This window comes from Enoplosus armatus, chromosome 20 (genome assembly GCF_043641665.1).
Source record: "Enoplosus armatus isolate fEnoArm2 chromosome 20, fEnoArm2.hap1, whole genome shotgun sequence".
NCBI classification, from domain to species: Eukaryota; Metazoa; Chordata; class Actinopteri; order Centrarchiformes; family Enoplosidae; genus Enoplosus; species Enoplosus armatus.
This window is the reverse complement of record NC_092199.1, coordinates 2,009,222-2,028,940: the sequence shown is the minus strand read 5'-3', so window position 1 is coordinate 2,028,940 and position 19,719 is coordinate 2,009,222. Positions and strand designations below refer to the sequence as shown.

General features: G+C 42.8%; 1 protein-coding gene across 1 annotated transcript; it reads left to right on the top strand.

Moving 5' to 3' along the window:
• The first annotated feature begins 9,978 nt into the window (after window positions 1-9,978).
• On the top strand, window positions 9,979-17,107 carry kcnj16a (potassium inwardly rectifying channel subfamily J member 16a). The gene is made up of 2 exons (XM_070927152.1): window positions 9,979-10,066; window positions 15,717-17,107. The coding sequence occupies exon 2, from the start codon at window positions 15,727-15,729 to the stop codon at window positions 16,978-16,980; it is 1,254 nt and encodes a 417-aa protein (XP_070783253.1). The 5' UTR covers window positions 9,979-10,066; window positions 15,717-15,726; the 3' UTR covers window positions 16,981-17,107.
• Window positions 17,108-19,719: the final 2,612 nt, after the last annotated feature.

Sequence of the window (19,719 nt, the reverse complement as noted above, 5' to 3'; positions counted from 1 at the left end):
CAGGTGGGGCAGAGTGTGTGATGCTGTTGAGGTTGTAGGCCCAGCTGGAGGAACCAGCAGTGTCCAGAATGAAGCCCCATCCGGGCCATGCCTGAGGGCCCTCTCCATGACCAAGTGGACATGTTTACATGTGACTACAGTACAGCGCCTCCTTGCTGGAAAAAGTAAAACCTTAACTGTCATTCATTTTAGAAATAACTTAATGTTGGACTTTCCAGCTGCTACAAGAGACTATATCAACTGTAACCCCCCCCCCCCCCCCCCCCCCCGTGAACATAAACTAGTAACTACATTATTAGTTAAGCCCACACAGCTGGAATTAAAGAGTAAAGAGTATTAAAAACAATGAAAATAAACAACAGGCCTGTCACTCCTGGTTGCATCTGAGAATACAGCTGTTGATCATTGTTGGAACGGCTGGTCAACAATTTACGTTTCAGTAATTTCTCAAATATGAGTTGGTTCTAGCTTTTCAAATGTGATAATTTGCTGCTTTTCTCCATTTTTATAGTCAATGTAAATGAGTTATGATTTGGGACACATTTTATAGACTAAACGACTAAACAATTAATTAAAAACAAGACTAAGAATCTACAGCCATGCTAGCAGCACAGGGTGCTTTGAACTTAATGCTAATGCCGGCATGCTAACATGCTCAAAATGACAATGCTAGCATATTAATATGGTATAATGTTTACCGTGTTCACCATCTTAGTATAGCATGTTAGCATGCTAGATGACAATTCATCCTGTTGCATGTCTGCATCAACTCTCCCAACCATCCATTCAAGAGCTGCTGAAACATTTCAGCAACAACCAACAATGTCAACCTGCTGGTGGCGCTGGAAGAAACATCAGGGCATCTCCAAAGTCAGTGGGGTTCATCCTGTGGGGACCACGAATGTCACTGTGACAGTGCCGTCCCTACAGCCACGCCACTAGCATACATGTACAGATGAATTTGTACTGAAAAGAATGTAGGTCAAAGGACTGAGGTCTTAAAACACGTCATGTGACAAACTTTCCGAGATAAAAACACAACAACCTCGTAACACCTGCGGTGACCTCCTGCTGCCGTTCGGCGCAGTAGTGCAGCTTTAAAACAGAAAGGGAAAGGAAGTCATGAAAAAAGGGAACTGCCAAGAACCAGAGGTCAAGAGTGACACAAAGAGGAAGCGACTGTAAAACAGCTCGTCTTTACTGCGGCGTGCTGTACTGCGCTGGCCTGACAGCCGCCCTGCTTTTCCCCACTGTGACCCTCTCTGGTGGTCGCTCGTGGTTTTGCCCCGGGTCGAGCCCCGCCGGCTCTTGCCAGACCACCACACGCTGGCCAGGGACTCAGTGACAGCGCTGCAATGGCCGCAACCGGCTAGTTTCCACTTCTCCTTCTCCTGTTTCCTACAGCTGAGCGTCTCGGTGCTGATCAGACCTATAAATCTACAGTCCTTTCACCAAAGTCTTTATTGCTCTTCCCTTAAGAGACATGTTTTCACACAGGCACAGTTTCTCGACATTTCCTCATCCTCTCTTCAGTCAAATGACTCAACACCCACTTCAGCGGCTCCAGAATAGAAAGATATATTCCCTTTATTTCGGTTTTTAACTTGACTGGGACTCTCAAGTGTCTGGGTTCACAGAGTTTCTTTTGCTTGTTATCCAGCTGCGTAATGCTTTGAGTCCCACAATACCTCTCATCTTACTGTGCTTCTTGTCAGATCCTCTCCTGCCCAATTCTTAATCCTGCTTTTGATGTTGTGCTTCTCATCGTCCAGAGCAAATAACCGTTATCTGTGTCTTCTCCCCGTTCCTTTCATTTGTCTTCACTGTGGCCGTCTGAGAGAAACTAGTCACTTATAAAAGGACATTATTTGTAATTTTACAATCTGATAATGAAGGGCAGTGTGATGGGAATGTGCACACAACGTATTTGTAGTAGACGACCAAAAAAGGTATATGTCCTAAAGGTGCTGACTCGACCAAAAACTGAGTGAAAATCGTGGAAAAACCCAAATGGCTGGAAACACTTACAAGCCATTCTCCTCCACTGTTTCAATCTACAAATAAACTCCAGAGAATTTTCCAAAGCTGATGTGAAAAAAGAAAGAGGAGGAGATTGAGTGGGGGGGGGGGGGGGGGGGAGAAAAGCTGACCTTTAATTTGCCTTTCTCATGCTATGTGCACTTACATCTACATGATGTACAACCTCCCCTGTGATTTCACCAGAGACGGACGAGCATGACACATTCTGCGGACGATGGCACATAACAAAGGGGACAGAAAAAAGAAACCATTCTTAATGTCATCTCCATTAGGAAAACCTTATTTCCAGCCTGTGGCCAGATTGTTGCATAATATTTATATATAGCCCGGGGTGAAGTGGGTTACCCAATGCTGCGTTTTGTTCCCCAGTGAAGAGCTTCTGCGAGCGTTCAGCTTAAAAAGCGTCGGAGAAGCAGTGACGTAGGTCTGTGACAAAGACGCAGCGAGAACACCAAGTACAGCGGAGCAGAAAAACCATGAAGGTAACACCAAAATCACCATTTCAAAGAGTGCAAGTTTCTAATCAATGGCAACTGTCGCCCGCTGATTTACTCAGCTGTAGTTAATTAACATTAAATCACAAAAGAGGACAAAACGTCTTGGCTGTTGCCTCGTTAATACGCCGACTGCATGCTGGTGTCTGCACATTCACGCTCAGCAAAATGCCACTTTGACAAAAGAACGACTTTTTTTGCTGTTTATGAGAGACAAACAGGGTGGGAAGTCTTTTTGTACATAAACTAGCTTGGTGTTAGCTAGCAGGAAGCTCTGCAGTGTAAAGGAGGCTGGAGGAGAGCTGTCAGAATCTCCCAGTTAAACCATCATATCATGGTGTGTTCAGGGTCATCGTAACTTTAAAAGATCCGAATCTGGACCTCCAGGATTCAGAGCTGTGAAGCTCACGTTAAAGAGAAACGAAATCATGTTTTACAGACTACAAATACAGGTTGTTAGTTCAATTTATAGAAAAGAATCGCAGCATTGGCCACAACTGGACATTCTCTAGCTGACAGATTGGTTTCAAGGCTGCGGTGAAAACTCAAACCTCTCCTGAATGTGTTCAGTGACATTTCTATCAGATCTTTGAGCTGCACAGAAGTTTAAAAAAAACAAAAAACAATCATTACAAAAAAGCCCATTCAGCGCTCGGTGGTCCGATGGGACTTTGCCCCCACATGCCGTGGGGTCAGTCATTTCTAAAGTGGTGTTTAATGTACAATGAGAGTGTCCAGGCTCAAACTGTGTGATTTTAGGAGTGAGATAACACTTCCAGCCGCAATGAACTCCAAGCAAGTAACGGAGCTTTTCTTGGTAGGATTTAATTTTTGGCGTTAGTGTTGAGTCGTAAAATTGAAGGACAAACCCTTAAAAAAAAGCATAAAAACTGCCTGAGCGCCTGTTTTCACAGTTTTCGGAGTTGAACACCTCGCAAAAGTAAGTGATTGTCTCACACACATTTGTTGTACAACTATGTGTCTCAAAAAGAAAACGTAGTACATTTGTTTCTGCTTTTCCTTGCTGAGCATCAGTTTAAAACCTGTTTGTGAATGAGCTTCAGGTCTCATTAAGCTTTCCACACAGTACAGTTTTCCTGACTGTAAACTCTTTGGCTGCGTTAAAGACTATTTTTACCTCAGCACAGAGTTTAAAGGAAAACCAAGCCAAGACTTTCTTGATGGAGATTGTGGATGAATTAGGGGCTAAATAAGCAAGCTGTAGTCAAATCATTGAATTTCGACCTCATGCTAAGATCTGAACACTTGCCCTGCAGAATGCTGTCAATCTGATTGGAAACTTTGTAGTTGATGTTCAGACCGAACTCTTGTGGCCCGAGACCGCAAGACAACGCTTGAAGTCGATGATATTTTTAGTGCAGCTGGAATGAGATTGTTTAAACAAAAATATTTCCAAGAGATCCTGAGAGGTTGAATCATTTTGTCCAGCAGAGTCAAAGACATGAAGTTTGGCAGATCAGAAACTGGATGTTAGATCACTGATCGTGTTTTCATGAACTTAAGAAGAAATGGCATAATTGTGCAAGAGCGCGAACAGATCTGTTGCAAAAGAAACACCAAATCAGAACAGAGTCAGCAGCGGAGACACAATACGATGCAGCGGCAGCTCCTGCTTCCAAATGTAGCCCTCTTTGACAATATAGTATGAGCTGAGCAAACACAGGCCTGCTTTTATTGAGGTACCTAAGAGGCTGTTTACACTGCCTGTATAATCGCCAGTAAACAGCACAAATAGACGAAGGAAATTGTTTTTTTGTCGGTAAGTTTCAGACACCTTGATTTTATAGATCCAAACTCGAAGCATGGCACCATAAACGGGGTTTATAAAGCATTTAATCTGTGATTAAAACCAAATAGGTTAATAGAGATTTTAATCTTTTATGGGTCTGTTTGATCAAATTAGTGTCTTAAAGCAATAATAGTCGTATCGTGAGGCTCCGACTGTATATTATTAATGATTACAGTGTTTGAGCCAGGAATGTCTGGACGGGGGTTAAATGGGCCCATTAGTACCTTTCTAGGGGGTTCAAGAGGAACATAAACAATAATAATAGTGTTGAACTGTACACACGATGAGAGCTACAAAATCATATTACAATGAAACAAGAATGGATATTAGACATTCTCTCATCATTTTTAGGTGGAAAATAAGAAGAACTGTTCCTGACTTGTTAACCTTTAACAACCAAATATTTCACAATGAATTTCACTATTCAACTCTCAGGTGTGACCGAGCTGTTACTGTTGGCCGGTACTCGCTGGACGGTAGAACGTTAAGACTGTTCACCAGATAAAAGCCATCAGTTTCACGCCAACTCACAAGTTACAGTTGACGCAGTTGACAAAATCATGAGGAGCCTGCTATCAGCACCGATCGGGTGCCGGGAGGTCACAGGTTGTCCCAATGGTGCACTCTGGCTCGAACTCTGCTTTTATCTCGTTTCATTTCTTCTTTTGTATAAAGACGCAAGACTGAAAATGAGAGAAAATCCCCGCATGCCATTGGGTCAGTCGTTTCTAAAGAAATTAGAGATACACGAAGGAGCTGAAAAGCAGCGAGAGAAGAATAACAAGCGAAGATGGAAACCTGCAAAGTTCGCCAAACGATCCGGTGTGGTCGCGAGCCAGTGTAAAGTAGCTGTTTCCCCCGGTGGTGCTGAGCTAGATTAGCATCACATCACGGCCTCATGAGCCGTGACATAAGAATGCTCGTGAAACTCGCACACACAACACAAAGCAGTTGCTTCTGAATGAAACAAGAGACACAGTGAAATTACTGGAACCTCACGGATCCTCGGCCAGCACACTGAGCCTCAAACTCCCTCCTGACCGATTTATCGCTTCTTTGGTACATGAGTGTGTGTGTGTGTGTGTGTGTGTGATCTCTTATTTAAGAGCATTGAGAAAAACAGCTTTTTGAAATTTCAGCTGTTTCCCATACAGTTGAGTAACAAGTGCTAACCTAAATCTTCTGTCCTGAACACACACGAATACGCACTGATGAACAGATTCCGTGCTGCGTAGTTAAGTGATGAATAATTGGTGCATCTGGCTCCAAGTATAACCAACGACAGAGGATGGGATGCCGCACCAGTGGTGGAAGAACTACTCCAATAAATCTTTATGTAAGTAAAGAAATGGGAAGACGTCGAGTCTCGTGCTCCATATCTTATTTAGGTCAAAGTAGACGAGTAATATCAGTAAAATATTGACTGACGACTGATGACTAGTGTTCGTTCAGTTGGCAACTGGTCTTCTTTTTCCAGAGAAATTCCAACATCTGTGAAAAATCTGGTGTTATCTTGTTATATAAATTACAATTACAAAAATAATATAGATCACAAGCCCTGCATTCAAAACATGTGTCAACCTGCTGGTGCCTGCCAATGCACACCATATTTAGTCATTTTGAGACCACTGTACCACCAGCTTTGGTTCATTTACTGGTTTCAGAAGTCCCTTTTAGAGTAAAAGAAACTTCCCAAAACAGAAGATAAAGACAAAATAAAACCAAAACGCTGTATCTTGGGCCGCCCTGATGGCCTAGGGCAGCAAATAGTGGCCCGTGGGGCCAAATCCAGCCCCCCAACTCAAATATTTGGTCGAAAGCTGGTGTTCATTCATGCAACCGCGAGAAGAGAAGCTTTTTGAACAGCACATAGTCCTGAAATGAAGTCTAATAATCTCACCAGACGAATAACAGGTCAGTAATATAATCTGGCCTGTTTGACCAGAACAGATTCACAGTTTGATTCAACCACAAATGAAGCAGACGCTTTTTATCGTGTGTGGAGAATCACATCTTTAGTCCCGTACACAGAACAGAACAGAACATGCTGCGTACGAGTAAATAATGCTGAAATAAACGGGCACCTGGTTGATCCTAATCGCTGACCCCCGGCTGAGGGTTTACCACGCTGACCACGTAATCACAGATTTCCATCTCTCTCTCTCTCTCGCGCGCCTCAAATCGTGTCTGTCGTGTCCGACTATCTTCTCTACCCGCTGAGAAAAGTCTACAAGCTCCTTCACAAAGGCGTCAGTCAGTTCCCATCTTCGTGCTGAGCGCAGAGAGGGCAGTGCTGCGCTGAAGTGTGGACGGTGTAATGAACATGAAAGGCAGGCCGGTCTACACAAGGTGAACCCAGAGGCAGGATGTACAGTACAGCGTTCCCCGCTCTGTGAAGAGTCATTATCAGGCAGCTGAACTGCAGTGAACCAAACCTCTGCAGCTGCTGAACAGCCGACAAGCTTCCTACTGCAAAGCTGTTTGTTTGCTTGTTCTGCCTTTTAGGAAAAGATACACTCTGTGTCATTTCATGCCAACCACACAAACCCGTTGATGCAGGCATACACACTACATGCATGCAATCGCTCACACGCATGCCCTCACACACACACACACACACACACACACACACACACACACACACGCTGCACAGATGGCCAAGAGATGGACACACGCAAACACAAACATGCTCACGTACACACAGGAAACAAATGTGGGATCGGGACACGGCCGGATTTACCACCAGGGCTTCCTGAGCGGACACCCAGTGGGTCCTGGCACGTCCCCAAAGACAAGAAAGGTCTAAAAATATATTGAGGAAGTGTAGCTGCTGACAGGTGAGGGCACAAGTGGCAGCTCGGCAGCACAGAGACTTTACTTTTATAAGAGCTATGGCCGATTTATTGATGCTGTGTGACCAACAGGCGCGCTGAACATTCATACCTATTATTTTCATTATCAAATAATCGGACAATATACATTTAAATGAATCGATTAATAATAAGTTCCATAGTTCTGTGTTCAGACAGTTCAGTTTGGTGTATTTGTTTGTGCAGACGGCTGCACCTCATTTGAGAAAGACCTTAAAATACGTTGAAACTGAAAATGGTCGCTGCTCTCAGTTCAGCTTCCCTGTCTGTAAGCAAACGTTTTCAAAGCGGCCAGTGTCTGCATTTCACATCCTGAAATCTTTCTGGCCTCTTTAATTTTGTGCCTTGGCTTTGTGTTCGAACGTTTGATCAGAGCTCTGTGCACAACATTGTGTTCATGTATTTTTGTGGATCACTTTTATTGGGAACAAATTATTTCTTTTTCCTGGAAATGAGGTGATTTGTTATGGGTCCACTTTTTGCTGAGACCCCCGTTAACCCACCAACTGTGTGCACATGTAACACTAACGGACACACACACACACACAGATTTCTTCACTTTTAAAAAATGCAGTCAGGTTCATAAACATAAAAACTGGCGTTCTTTCACAGACATACTCTTACACACCCAGAGAAGTGTACTGTGCGGACCCCCCACTGTGCTCCAACTAGAAAAATAAAACCATTGAGTCATTTCATTTGCCTTGCCCTCTTAGTCTGCAGATTTTACCAAGGTGTCAAATAGCTCGCATTACTTGCCAGTGAGCATTTAGTGCTGTCACAGCAAAACACTGGACGGAAGATTCATGACTAAATCTCATCAAACTCTCGAACTTACCTGCTGCTTGAAGCTGAAGCCACACTTGCTCAGAGACTATGGTGATTTCAGGCCGGCAACTTGGTCCAGAGTGAGATCTCTGCAACTACAGCCATGAAATGTGGCAGGTTTTGGTACATTTATGGGCCCCAGAGGTTAAACCTTAATGGCCTCCTCAGTGTACAGGCTCTCAAGTGCTGCTACGTCTGACAAACTGAGTCTGATGTGTCCTAAAATGACCACCATACAGAAGACAAACCCCCTTTCGATTTAGGTAACAGTATGATTCTTATCTGCTTTTTGAGGTTCAGGGTTTTCATCTGGAAGCAGCCTCTTTCTATGAAACCCACCCTGAAACCTTCCTCTAATGAAACCAGGATGCATTTTCAACAACCTCCGTCGCAACAAAGCTGAGCAACATCCCATTTTTATGTGAATGTGTACCCGCCTCCATCTTCTTACCACAGTGTGTACTGAGAAAGCGAGGCCATAGTTAAAGGTGCAGAACCCCCCCCCACACAACGCCGTTCAGTAGCCATTTGCTCCGTCACCTACATACTATTCATACAATAAACATTAACACCACCAGGATGGAAAAGTCACATTGACCTGATAGCAGTCTCCCATTTCCATCGTCCCAGATCTGTTTGTGGGTACATAAGAAGGACAGCCTGTGTTATCACAATATGTCAGACCTGCAAGCCTTTTCTCCAAACCAAGCGCAGGCTGGCGGTCAAAAGACTTCCACGTTTGAAACCTGAGTTAGGCTTTCTGCTCGGGACAATGAATAGAGTTTGGCTGCAAAGCAGTTATTAAGTGAGAGAGGCCGAGATATCCGAGTTAAGCTCTCTAAGGAGTTTCAGGCTGGGAACAATGATCTCAAACAGAGGCACAAAGGAGGGAGAGCGGTCACCAATTTGTAATTTGTTGTTGTGAGTGAAGGTGTGAGGAGGTCAGATTCGTATACACTAAAACATATTTTATATTGTTTTAATGTGTCGTCATGCTCAGATAAAGTGAAGGATATCGTTGGAGTAACTGACTCTTAGAAAACTTAATCTTTAATGAACTTTTCAGTAACTAGCTTATTTTTCTCTCCAGGTACAGAAACTGATACCTAAACTCAGGATAATGACCGATATCAAGTATCAATACCGTACTAATGCTCTGTCAGAAAACTGTTGATGATTGTCTTCACGTTGCTTGTTTTGTCGGACCAACAGTCCAAAACCCAAAGATATTCAGCTGACAAAGAAAAGCAGCACATTCTCACAATTCTAGTTTCTAGATAGTTTTGGTTTTGAGATGGCATTTTATTTCTGGGGGCTCAGAGCACTGAATTACATTTAGAAAGTCTTTCCAGAAACAGTGTCCCTGTTACTCTGGATGATCCAAAGACCTCACTGTGAACAGGTCCACTGAAAGCTTCTTTCTACCAAAGGGACAGTCCCAGTGAAAACCAGTCACACATCGAGTTGCTGTTTAATTTCTCTTTAATGTACGTTTTCAATGTTGTGAGCATCACAAATTAAATTCCCTTTACCTGTATTGCACTGGGGTGGGGGCTTATCAACGTCGTAGTTGAGAAACTGAAGTATTTGGATCAAGAAGCTCATGAGACATATTTAATCAACATTTAGGCACATAGAAGAATTGGATTGTTTGTATAAAAAGCAGTTTACTTCTATACAACTGAATGGTCTATTGCTTAAAATGAAGGTGTCATTTCACAAAGCCCTCATGCACCAAAGCCCAACAAACACCTGCATGTACACACACTCACCCACAACACACACTCACTCATGCATATTCACATCAACCTGCACAGACACACATTCAGAAATACAAACATTCACCTGTCTGCGTGATACCATGTGATGCTGAAGGGAGGTGTTAATCTTTAGTTTTTGCAGTGACGGCTGGGCTGGCTCATTCCAGCAGGTGACCGCCGTGCTACTGTTCAGCCCCTCGGAGAGCTTTCCAGCTCAGGTGCAGACATTCCTGCAACTGCTTCAGCGTTTATTTTTACCAAAAGGTAAGAACTGATCTGTGAAATCTGTTGTTTCTGTCTGTTACACTTGATCAGAAGTCTCAATGTCAGACTGTTGAAGTCAATGTCAAATCTGGAGATGACCTTAAAAGGGATATAAATCTGAAAAGTACATGTTTATGTATTTACTGAATTTATGAATTCACGTTTCGTCGTTTTAATTGCATGTTCTTAAAAAGACATAAGTTATTATTAATAATAAACTTTGTTGGCCACTTCACCAAATATATTCCTTTATAAGACTAGAAGTCGTTGGTTGTTTGAAGATGTCACACTGAGCTGAAAAAAATCTGAGTACAGCAGACAGCAGGACAATCTGTAATCTGAGCTGCAGTATTAGGAGCAGTAATACAACGCCTGACTGGTTAAAAAACAAAACACGATGTAGTCAAGGTGATAAGAAATGTTCGTGATCATGTTTCACAAAGAAATCTGACCAAACGATCAGTCATGAGAAAGAAACGGGTTAATATTCCACATAGTAACGACAAACGTTAGATTTGAGATGCAATAACGTGAATATACTCGATATCATTTGATAAAAAAGACGAGGAGTGTTGTGAATGTGTGAGGCGGCATCACTGCTGTCACAACAAGACGCACTCTGTTTCATAAATATGATTCATGCAAGACACGTAACTCTGAAGGTCATGTTGGTCTTCAGGAGAAATCATACAGCAGCAGTCACACAGGGAAATCAAAAACTGACTGCTGACACAAACAGCCATAGTTCAACAAGTGACTCATTTAAATTCAGAGGCACAGGTCGATCCAACATAAGCCCCGAATCCACAGTACAAATCTACAACTTCCAGGTTAAATCCTGCGTCTCTTTTCAAATGCTTCCTCTTTAAAAGCAACGTTAAACTATTTCTGATGAAGCAAAACAAAACCAAACACGTGCTCTGGTCCACTTGGCACTTGGAAGCTTGGATAAACCATTAACCTTATAAAAAAAAATAAAGCAAATATGACACAACCCCTGACTTGATCATGTAAAAACGTCTCATGAAGTCTCAGCGCTCTGGCCTTTAAACAGCATTTTAAACAAACGTCTGGACTTTAGGAGAACTTCCAGCGCAGATCAATGTCAACAGATTTGACACTTGTAGAAAAATTCCAGGACCAAGTGGAGCGATCTGACCGCCGCTGCCAAACGGTTCGTTTGACAAGCCAGTGAGAAGCTAAGTGACTTGTTAAGATGGAAATATTTTGCAGCGTTCAGGTTTTGAAGGTCATTAGAGGTGGCAGAAAGCCCCGGGGCAGAGCTAGGACTAGCCACCCGTGCACACGGTTCTGTTCCAGTGAACCACAGATGGGTGGCACAATGTCATTTGCAGTAAGTGAGCATGTAATGGAGTTGTAAGTGCCCCGAGCAGGAGAGGAAACAAGCCAATTGCCTAAGTTGTTTCCAGAGTTCATCCCTCGATTCCTATTGTCAGCAGAGGATGACGGCCCTTTAGTCTAACTTTAGAATACAAAAGGACGCTGTTAGAAAATGTGATTGTGAAAAACAAAGACTCAAACCTCAAAAATATAAAGTATCACGGCTTTGTTCATGGAGAGTGCAGTGGAAACTTTATGCCAGAGGTCAGGATGTGTTTTGGTTGTAAGAGGTTGTTCTGTGTGAAGTCTTGTTTTGTACACAGAGCTGCTTGTTTCAGGTCGTGAGTGAATGTGGAGAAAACAGCTCAACCTAGTGGGTCAACACGACACAGGGAACAATCAGGGCCGTCTGAAACGCACTGCTCACTGGGAAAAACACAACATACAGCTTTTTAACGCTCGAGATGTTTTGCATTCAGTACGATTATTGTCCATCATTTCCCTGACAAATAAAAGAACCCCCTATATTACAGTAGTACATTAAGCAGACTGCAAGTGGTGGAAATTCCTCCTTGGTATCTTGAACCATTTAAAAAACATTCAGTGTTGATTAAAAAGTATTTTCATGGTCCGATACTCCAGATGCTATTATGGTCCGAATCACTCCGACAACAGTTACATCACGTTAAGAAATGTAGAATTAATAGTTGATTAATTGTGTCTTTTCAGGTTGACTTCATTAGCTGACCACATGAAAGAAGATGGGAGTATCCTAATTTAACTTTTCTGCCAGTGTTGAGACCCTCAGACTTAATTTATTCGTTTATTTCAGTGTCTTTGTTTGAGTTTGTTTAAGTCTACGTGGACTTTTAATACTTTAGAATTCAAAATGAACATTTTCAAGGGAATGAAAAAAACATGACAAGCTAATCCTTGCCTCATACATGCCTGATCCATCTTCATCATGCCTCGTTAGTCCCGACTCTACTGTGCAGGAAGATAAACTTACAGCCCTTAGCACAGCACAGCTACTGCATGAACAGTAGCTCCATCATTGACTTGTGAAATATGATTTACTTTATTCATATTTACACTCAATTTTAGTACAGCGAAAGTAAAATATATCTACATTTTATGTATTAGGCCTATAAGCAATTAGTAAAAAGGAGGGCTGCAACTAAATAATACAATAAACCAATTCATCGTTTAGTTTATAAAATGTCGTAATATTGTGGTAAATGCTCGACACAATTCCAGAAGGCCGAGGTGACATCTTTAAATAGTTTACTTTGTCCGACCAACGGTCCAAATCCCAAAGATATTAAGTTTACGACGACGTGCTTTGACAAAGAAGAGAAGCAAATCTTCTGGGTAATGTTGGTATTTATGCTTAAACAAAACTAAGAGTTGGCAGCCATGTTTAGTGGCTCTGTGAGGCTGTACTTAGCCACAGTGGTGTTTTGAAGCAAATGCTAACGCTAGCATGCTCAAAATGACAATGCTACCAGTCTGATGTATAGAAAATAATGTCTATTATGTTCACCGTCTTAGTTTAGCATGTTAGCATGCTAACATTCGCTAATTAGCACTAAACACAGCTGAGGCTGATGGGAATGTGGTTCGTTTTGCAGGTATTTGGTCACAAACCAAAGCACTGAACAAACTGATGATGGCGCTAGAGGAAAGGTTACGGGATCACCAAAGTTCTTATAATTCATCCATCCAAGAGTAGTTAAGATGTTTCACTCAAAACGACAAACGTCAACCTCGTGTCGTCGGGGTTCCTCTTCTGAGGACCATGAATGTGTGTTTAAAATGTTATGGCAGTCCATCGAGTAGAGGACGAGATATTTCCGTCTGGACCAAAGTGGTGCACCAACCAGCCAACCAGCCAACCAACCCACCTGGCATCGCTATCCCGAGAGCCAAAAATGAATTCAACGACTGATAACAAAAATCTTTTTCTGTCGATCGACTGACCACCAAATAGATAAATAATGAGACTGAAATTTACACAAACATTCACAGCTGTAAAAGCAGAGAAAAGCAGCAATAAGTTGAATCACAACTCTTTGACACACCTGTAGGTGCTCCTGAGGAAAAGTGATGATGAGGTTTGATTCGAGACCGATAACCCATGAGTGCAACAGTCACGAAGCGTCTCTCGGTTTTCCAGTAGGACGCTGCGTTTTTCTCCTCTCGTCCATATCAGGGTATTTAGGAAGGGATTATGGGAAGCTAATAAGACGTTATTTCTATGACCTCATGGAGTGAGCTCCATAGTCTGGCAGTGGGGACGCTCTCTGTAGCCAGGAGAAAGTGGAGTCTGTGACTGGAGCCCAGTTCACTCAGTTAGATAGCGGTGATTCAAACCCCATTTGTTTTGGGCGTAGAGGATGCTCTCAGTGGTTTGGCTGTGATTGATCCTTCCTCTGCCCGTGATCGCACCATGACACTATTCCAGTTTCCACATTCATTTTTCCCCCTGCTAACTTAGACCAGTTCAGTCCTGTGGCGCTTCCTTTATTGGCCCTCTGACAGGTCTTTGACCTCCACCCAGAAGAAGAAAAAAAAGAGGTCTTGGGCCATTGCTTTGGACAACAGTAAAACTTTGCATGGAAAAATGATTGTATGTTTACAGAGAGTTCAACGTTACTGGGGCAAAAGACATCCGACTGGCACCAAAACCGAGCACTCATCACTAAACAGATTGTTTAAGTAGAATTAAAGTGCGAAATGTCTTCTGTACCTGCACCATTTGATGCATTTGCAGAATTTTAACTGTTTTAATCAGCTAATGATTAAGTCCTACACTGAAATGCATTAAATGGAGAGAGGAGATATTTCTGAAAACTGACGTGGAGTAAAGGTATGAGCTGCACCTTAAGCGTCCTTGGTTTATACAAGAAGAAAGAAATCAGTGACATAAAGCAGCCCAACAGGTTTTGTTCGTTATGATTAAATGTACTGACACAGTACAAAGAGGCAGGAAAAAGACAATCATACATGGTAATCAAAGCGTAGACGAAAAAACTAAACGGACAAAATGTGAAAGAAAACATGTGAATGAAATCATAAGTATAACCCATAACAGAAAAAAACAAACAAAAAATAAAAACCAGCGACACAATATACTCTTATTTTCCCTGGTCAGGGATTATTTTTCGTCCCGTCTTACTTTTCAACAACAAAGTGCTGCTCATTATGTATTTATATTCGATGCTACAGGAAGGAGAGCAAGAGGTTGGAGATTTCCAGTGATCTGCCAATGTTTTTGATACATGGAAGACTCTGCTGTTAATCGTTTCCTCCAATAATAGTGGCTGGAAAAAAAAAAGTCGGAAAATGGGCAAGACTGCTTTAGGTGAATGGCTGTTTTTTGTATCAGAGCAACAGGGAAAGCCCTTTGGGAGTATTCTGAGTGATCTACGCAGAAGCTGCAGCATCAAAACATCCCGCAATAAAACATATATTTGTTTGCTGTATTTATATTTTCTCATATATCAAGATGTGTCTAAATTCTACTGCTTGTTTTAGTCACACATTTCCTTTTCCAACTGTGGAAACACATGCACTCAATTGTTTATTGGCAGTAGACTCAATGAAATAGAGCTGTAACTCGCATGCTGGCTGTAGTCCATACATGTTCTACTCTGTGACTTAATCTGTGTCTTTACATATCTGTAATGCTTTAAGAGGGATATGGGACGAAAATAAAATGAAACGGGTATTTCTACAATACTCCTTTTAATCGGTACAGAAGGTCACACACGGCCACGACAAAATCGGGATAACTGTGTCAGATTTGTGCATTTGTGTTGCAAATGTGGACGCCTACATCCTCATGTGGGTCACAGATCAGACAGACTGCTCTGCGAATGAGACCAAACAGCTACTGAAAGCTGTCTGTTCCTGCTGTCATGACCTGCATTACTCCAATGACCTTCTCTCAGTGTTTTGGGTCAGTTGAACTACAAAACAACTACAAAAGCTCTTAGTCCAAACTGACACGTTAGAGGGCTGCAGATTTGGGACTCTGATCAGGGATTGATTTACACCTGGGTTGAAAGGTAAATGCAGGATAGATATCGACTCAGAAATCAGAGACCTAAGATTGGAAACCATGTCTGGCCAGTGGTAATATCAAAAAAGACCTTTAGCAGACAGCCATGCTGTCTACGAACACATGAAATCCTGCACAGTGGCTTCAACGTAAAGGCTCAAAGTCAATGTGTTGATAACGCCCGATATTTACTAAGTCACGCTGATGAATACAGTTGCCTAACGTTCTTTGCCATCTTCCCTACAGACTCTGGAAGATGCATAATCAATATACATCGGTGAGCCCCACCGATGATCTCAATGTGAAGACGGAGAATGGACCTCAACCAAAGAAATACCGCTACGTACGCAAAGAAGGCAGCTGTAACGTCGTGTTCCGCCATGTTCCCGAGGAGTGGCTGCTGTTTGTGACCGACATCTTCACCACCTTGGTGGAGATCAGATGGAGGGTGATGTTCCTGATCTTTGCCCTGTCTTACATCCTGTCCTGGCTCTTCTTCGGCATCCTCTACTGGGTCATCGCTCTCGCTCATGGAGACGTCAAAGAACACACAAATGACCCCTGTGTGTACGAGGTGCGCAGCTTCACAGCTGCCTTCCTCTTCTCCCTTGAGACCCAGACCACCATCGGCTACGGTTTCAGAGGAATGTCAGAGAACTGCATGATTGCCATTATCATCGTCACTGTACAAGATGTCATCAGCTGCTTCATCGACACGTTTGTCATCGGAATTGTTGTCGCCAAAATGGCCTCAGCCAGAAAGAGGGCGCAGACGGTGGGCTTCAGCAACTGCGCCGTCATCAATCTTCGGGATGGTTTCTTGTGTCTTTCCTGGAGAGTCGGGGACTTCCGCAGGCACCACCTGGTGGAGGGGACGGCTCGCGCTCAGATTGTCCGCTCCACGGTGCATGCCACAGGGAAAATGGACGTGACCTACGAAGATCTGGTCATTCAGCAGAGGGACGTCATCCTGGTCACACCTACCACCATCTTCCACAGGATCGAACCCGGCAGCCCTCTGTACAAGATGAGTTTGGTAGATCTGCGGAAAGCAGACTTTGAGCTGGTGACGTCTTTTACCTACACGGACGACTCCACGGGCATGCTGCACCAGACCCGAACCTCGTACACGCCAGCTGAAATCCTTTGGGGTCAGCTGTTCCAGGAGATGATCAGGGTCAGCAGGAGGCACTACCGAGTGGATTACATCTTGTTCAATCACACCGCTAAGGTGCTCGTGCCCGAGGTCAGTGCTGAGGAGTACGAACACAAGAAGCAGCTGCGGCCCTCGCCACGTCATTCGCCGCGCCATTCACCTAGATCTTCGCCGCGGCCCTCTCCGAGGTCACAGCGGCATCATCATCACGAAAAACTTCTGAAACCCCCAACGGTAACTGTGGAACTTGTGAATGACAGTCGCCCTGAACCAACTGTTTCGACATCTCAAGCAGACAGTCAGCATCAAGACACTTTGACTCTGCCGAACGACCTCACAAGTCAAGAAATATAGAAGCGGAGCCACGATGTTTCAGGTTCTAATTGTCCATTTCTTCAAAGAAACCACTGCTAAAGAGGAATATTGAGGATGTTACTGAATCTCATTCACTGTGAGAATGTTGAAAGTTCTGGCGTTTGTCTTTTTTAGCATGTGATTTGTTTAAAGTGATGCTCCAGCAACAAACATATGATAAAACATGAACACAAAACACGACATAACATAACAAAACATAACATAAAACACGGTAAAAACATGAGCGTTACGAATGTGCTGAGCATACGAGTGGACAGAGGAGACGTGTAATTACGCTGCAGGAGTGGTTTGAGAAGTTTATATGGACATTTTTACACTTTTGTCCTTTTGGAAGTTGTTGGAATTTACTGTAAATGACATGGATGACACCTGTTAAGTCTACAGGTAGCCAGGACTTGATACACACAATATAAATACTTGGTGGGATGTCACTTTAAACATTTAAAGGCAACATAGAAAGAATATAAAACCTGTAACGTACAGAGGCTTGTTATTTTGTAGTCTTTATAGGGTTGTTGTAATATTCAGATTAAGGTTATTGAAGAAAACAATGGAAGACTAGATGCATATTTAAAAGAATATATTGTTTTTATACTTCACATGGACCTTGTGGTGAGATTGTTTTGTCAACGGCTGTTGCCAAGGTCATGGATGAACCTTCGGTCTCAACCTTTAAGCCAACATGGATGAACATCGTGTGATACAATCGGAAGCAGAACGGCGGCTGAAGGGACCTTGTGGTGAGATTGTTTTGTCAAGCGTTTTTATATTCTTGTAAAAGTGTAAAAAGAAATGATGTGAAAAGAAAATACAATTAGACCGTTTAAAGTTTAAAGTCGAGACACTGCTGAGAGTAAACAGAAGTCATAGGGGCGACTACAGGAATGTCCCTTATGACGAGTGAAGTCATCAGAGTTTGTATGAAACACATGTAAAATGTTATGTTTTCTTGTTTGTGGTGGTGGAATCCCATTTGTCCAGTGATTACCAGGAAGTCAAACTGTTCAAACCAGTTCATCAAACCTTCTCTTACTGTCTTAGAGTTTTGTAGAGTCTCTGAATATTTTACGAATGACGAATATGAGGATCTGTTGTATCGGATGTGTTTCTAATTTTGTTGATAAGCAGATTTTATAAAAATATTAAAAACAATTTCAATAAAGTGATGTTTAAATGTCTGGCTTGCGTCCTCACTTCCTGTAATAATCACGTATCTGTGCGAGATGCATCACGGTTCTCGTCGCAGAACAAAAGCTCTGATGGAGAACGTCACGTTTGATGTCGAGTAAACAGACAGACTAAAGTAACCAGACGCCGCTTCGTAATGCGGCGCTTTCATTCGCATCACTGTGTAATCCTATTGAAGACGTATTCTTTTTATCATCTGTCCAGAACAGATCAATCCAGAGCTCATGATGTTATTCAGGCCCGAGATCATGACAGTGTTCATTTACTGTGATGCCCTTATTTCTGTCTGTCCATGCAGCATCTCGGTGGCTTCTGGGTCAGCACACAGACCTCATGATAGTCGCGTCAAACTGACCCGTAAGCAACCGCGACCTTGTGTGACCTTCCCCTTGCAGCTCTTCATCTCTTCTTGTACCTTTGCTAAATGATTCAGAACTGATCTGCTGACAAAACAGCTCCAAACATATCCAGATTTTGTCGTGTAGAACATTTTTTATAAGATGAGACTTGATGAAAGTCACGTTGCAGCGGCACAGAGAAATAAGAAAACAGATAAAGGGCTATTTAGATGCAATAAAGAAAAATAATACAAAGAAATTAGAGAGTTGAAATTACAGCAGCATCACTACCTCTGTGACAAATGCATTGCTTTTCCTATACAGTAGCTGCTTCAAAATAAAAGCCTGAAAATGTTTGGTTTGCATCGACAGCAGCTTAACGCAGCTCAAATACAGCTCCGGTACGGCTGCAGGAAGAGATGCGTTGACAGTGATAAGGTTGATACCTCAGAGCTGACCACAGCAGGATGTTTAAAGACACTGCTTCCTCGCTAGTCACCAGCATAGCCACGCACGAGTTGAGCCGTCAGTTTGGGCTTAGTTTTAGGAGGAGCGCTTCAGGTTCGCTGCAGTCGGCCCTGGTTTCATAAAAATAAATTCATAATATTCAATCTATATTTAATCCCATTTAATTTTAGATCGGGAAAAAGACCAACTGCCGGCCTCATTTAATAATTGATGAGATGTTGGAGATTTTGGGGTTGAGGAGCCAATCCTCCGAGACATCCGTGGAGAAGCAGCTGGATCTGCGTGTCCGGTGTTATTCACCTGAGCGGACGATTAATGACGAATTAATGATGAATCTGATACGTCTGTGTTGATTTATTTAAAACATGTCTTTTTTTCTGTTTTTCAGATATCTGGACAATGAAGAGCAGCTCTTAAGCCAGTTCCTCGACCTGGTGAATGTCGCTGGGACCCCAAGCGGCCAAAGAGGATGATGCCGTCTATATATACGAAATCTCAAGACCCGGTCCACAAAATATCCTGCAGCAGCCGGAAAATCCTGCACTGCAAGAATGGCCGTCCTGCAAGCAGCATTTTCTGACTCAAGCATTGCAGGTAAAATGTGAAAGTCACGATAAATAGGGGCGTTCTGCAGAAAGATGATTAACGTTGTCCCACTGTCTGACTTTAATGTGTTTAAGCTCACCATAATGGGGAGACTGGCCTCCCAGTATGATGAATGGGG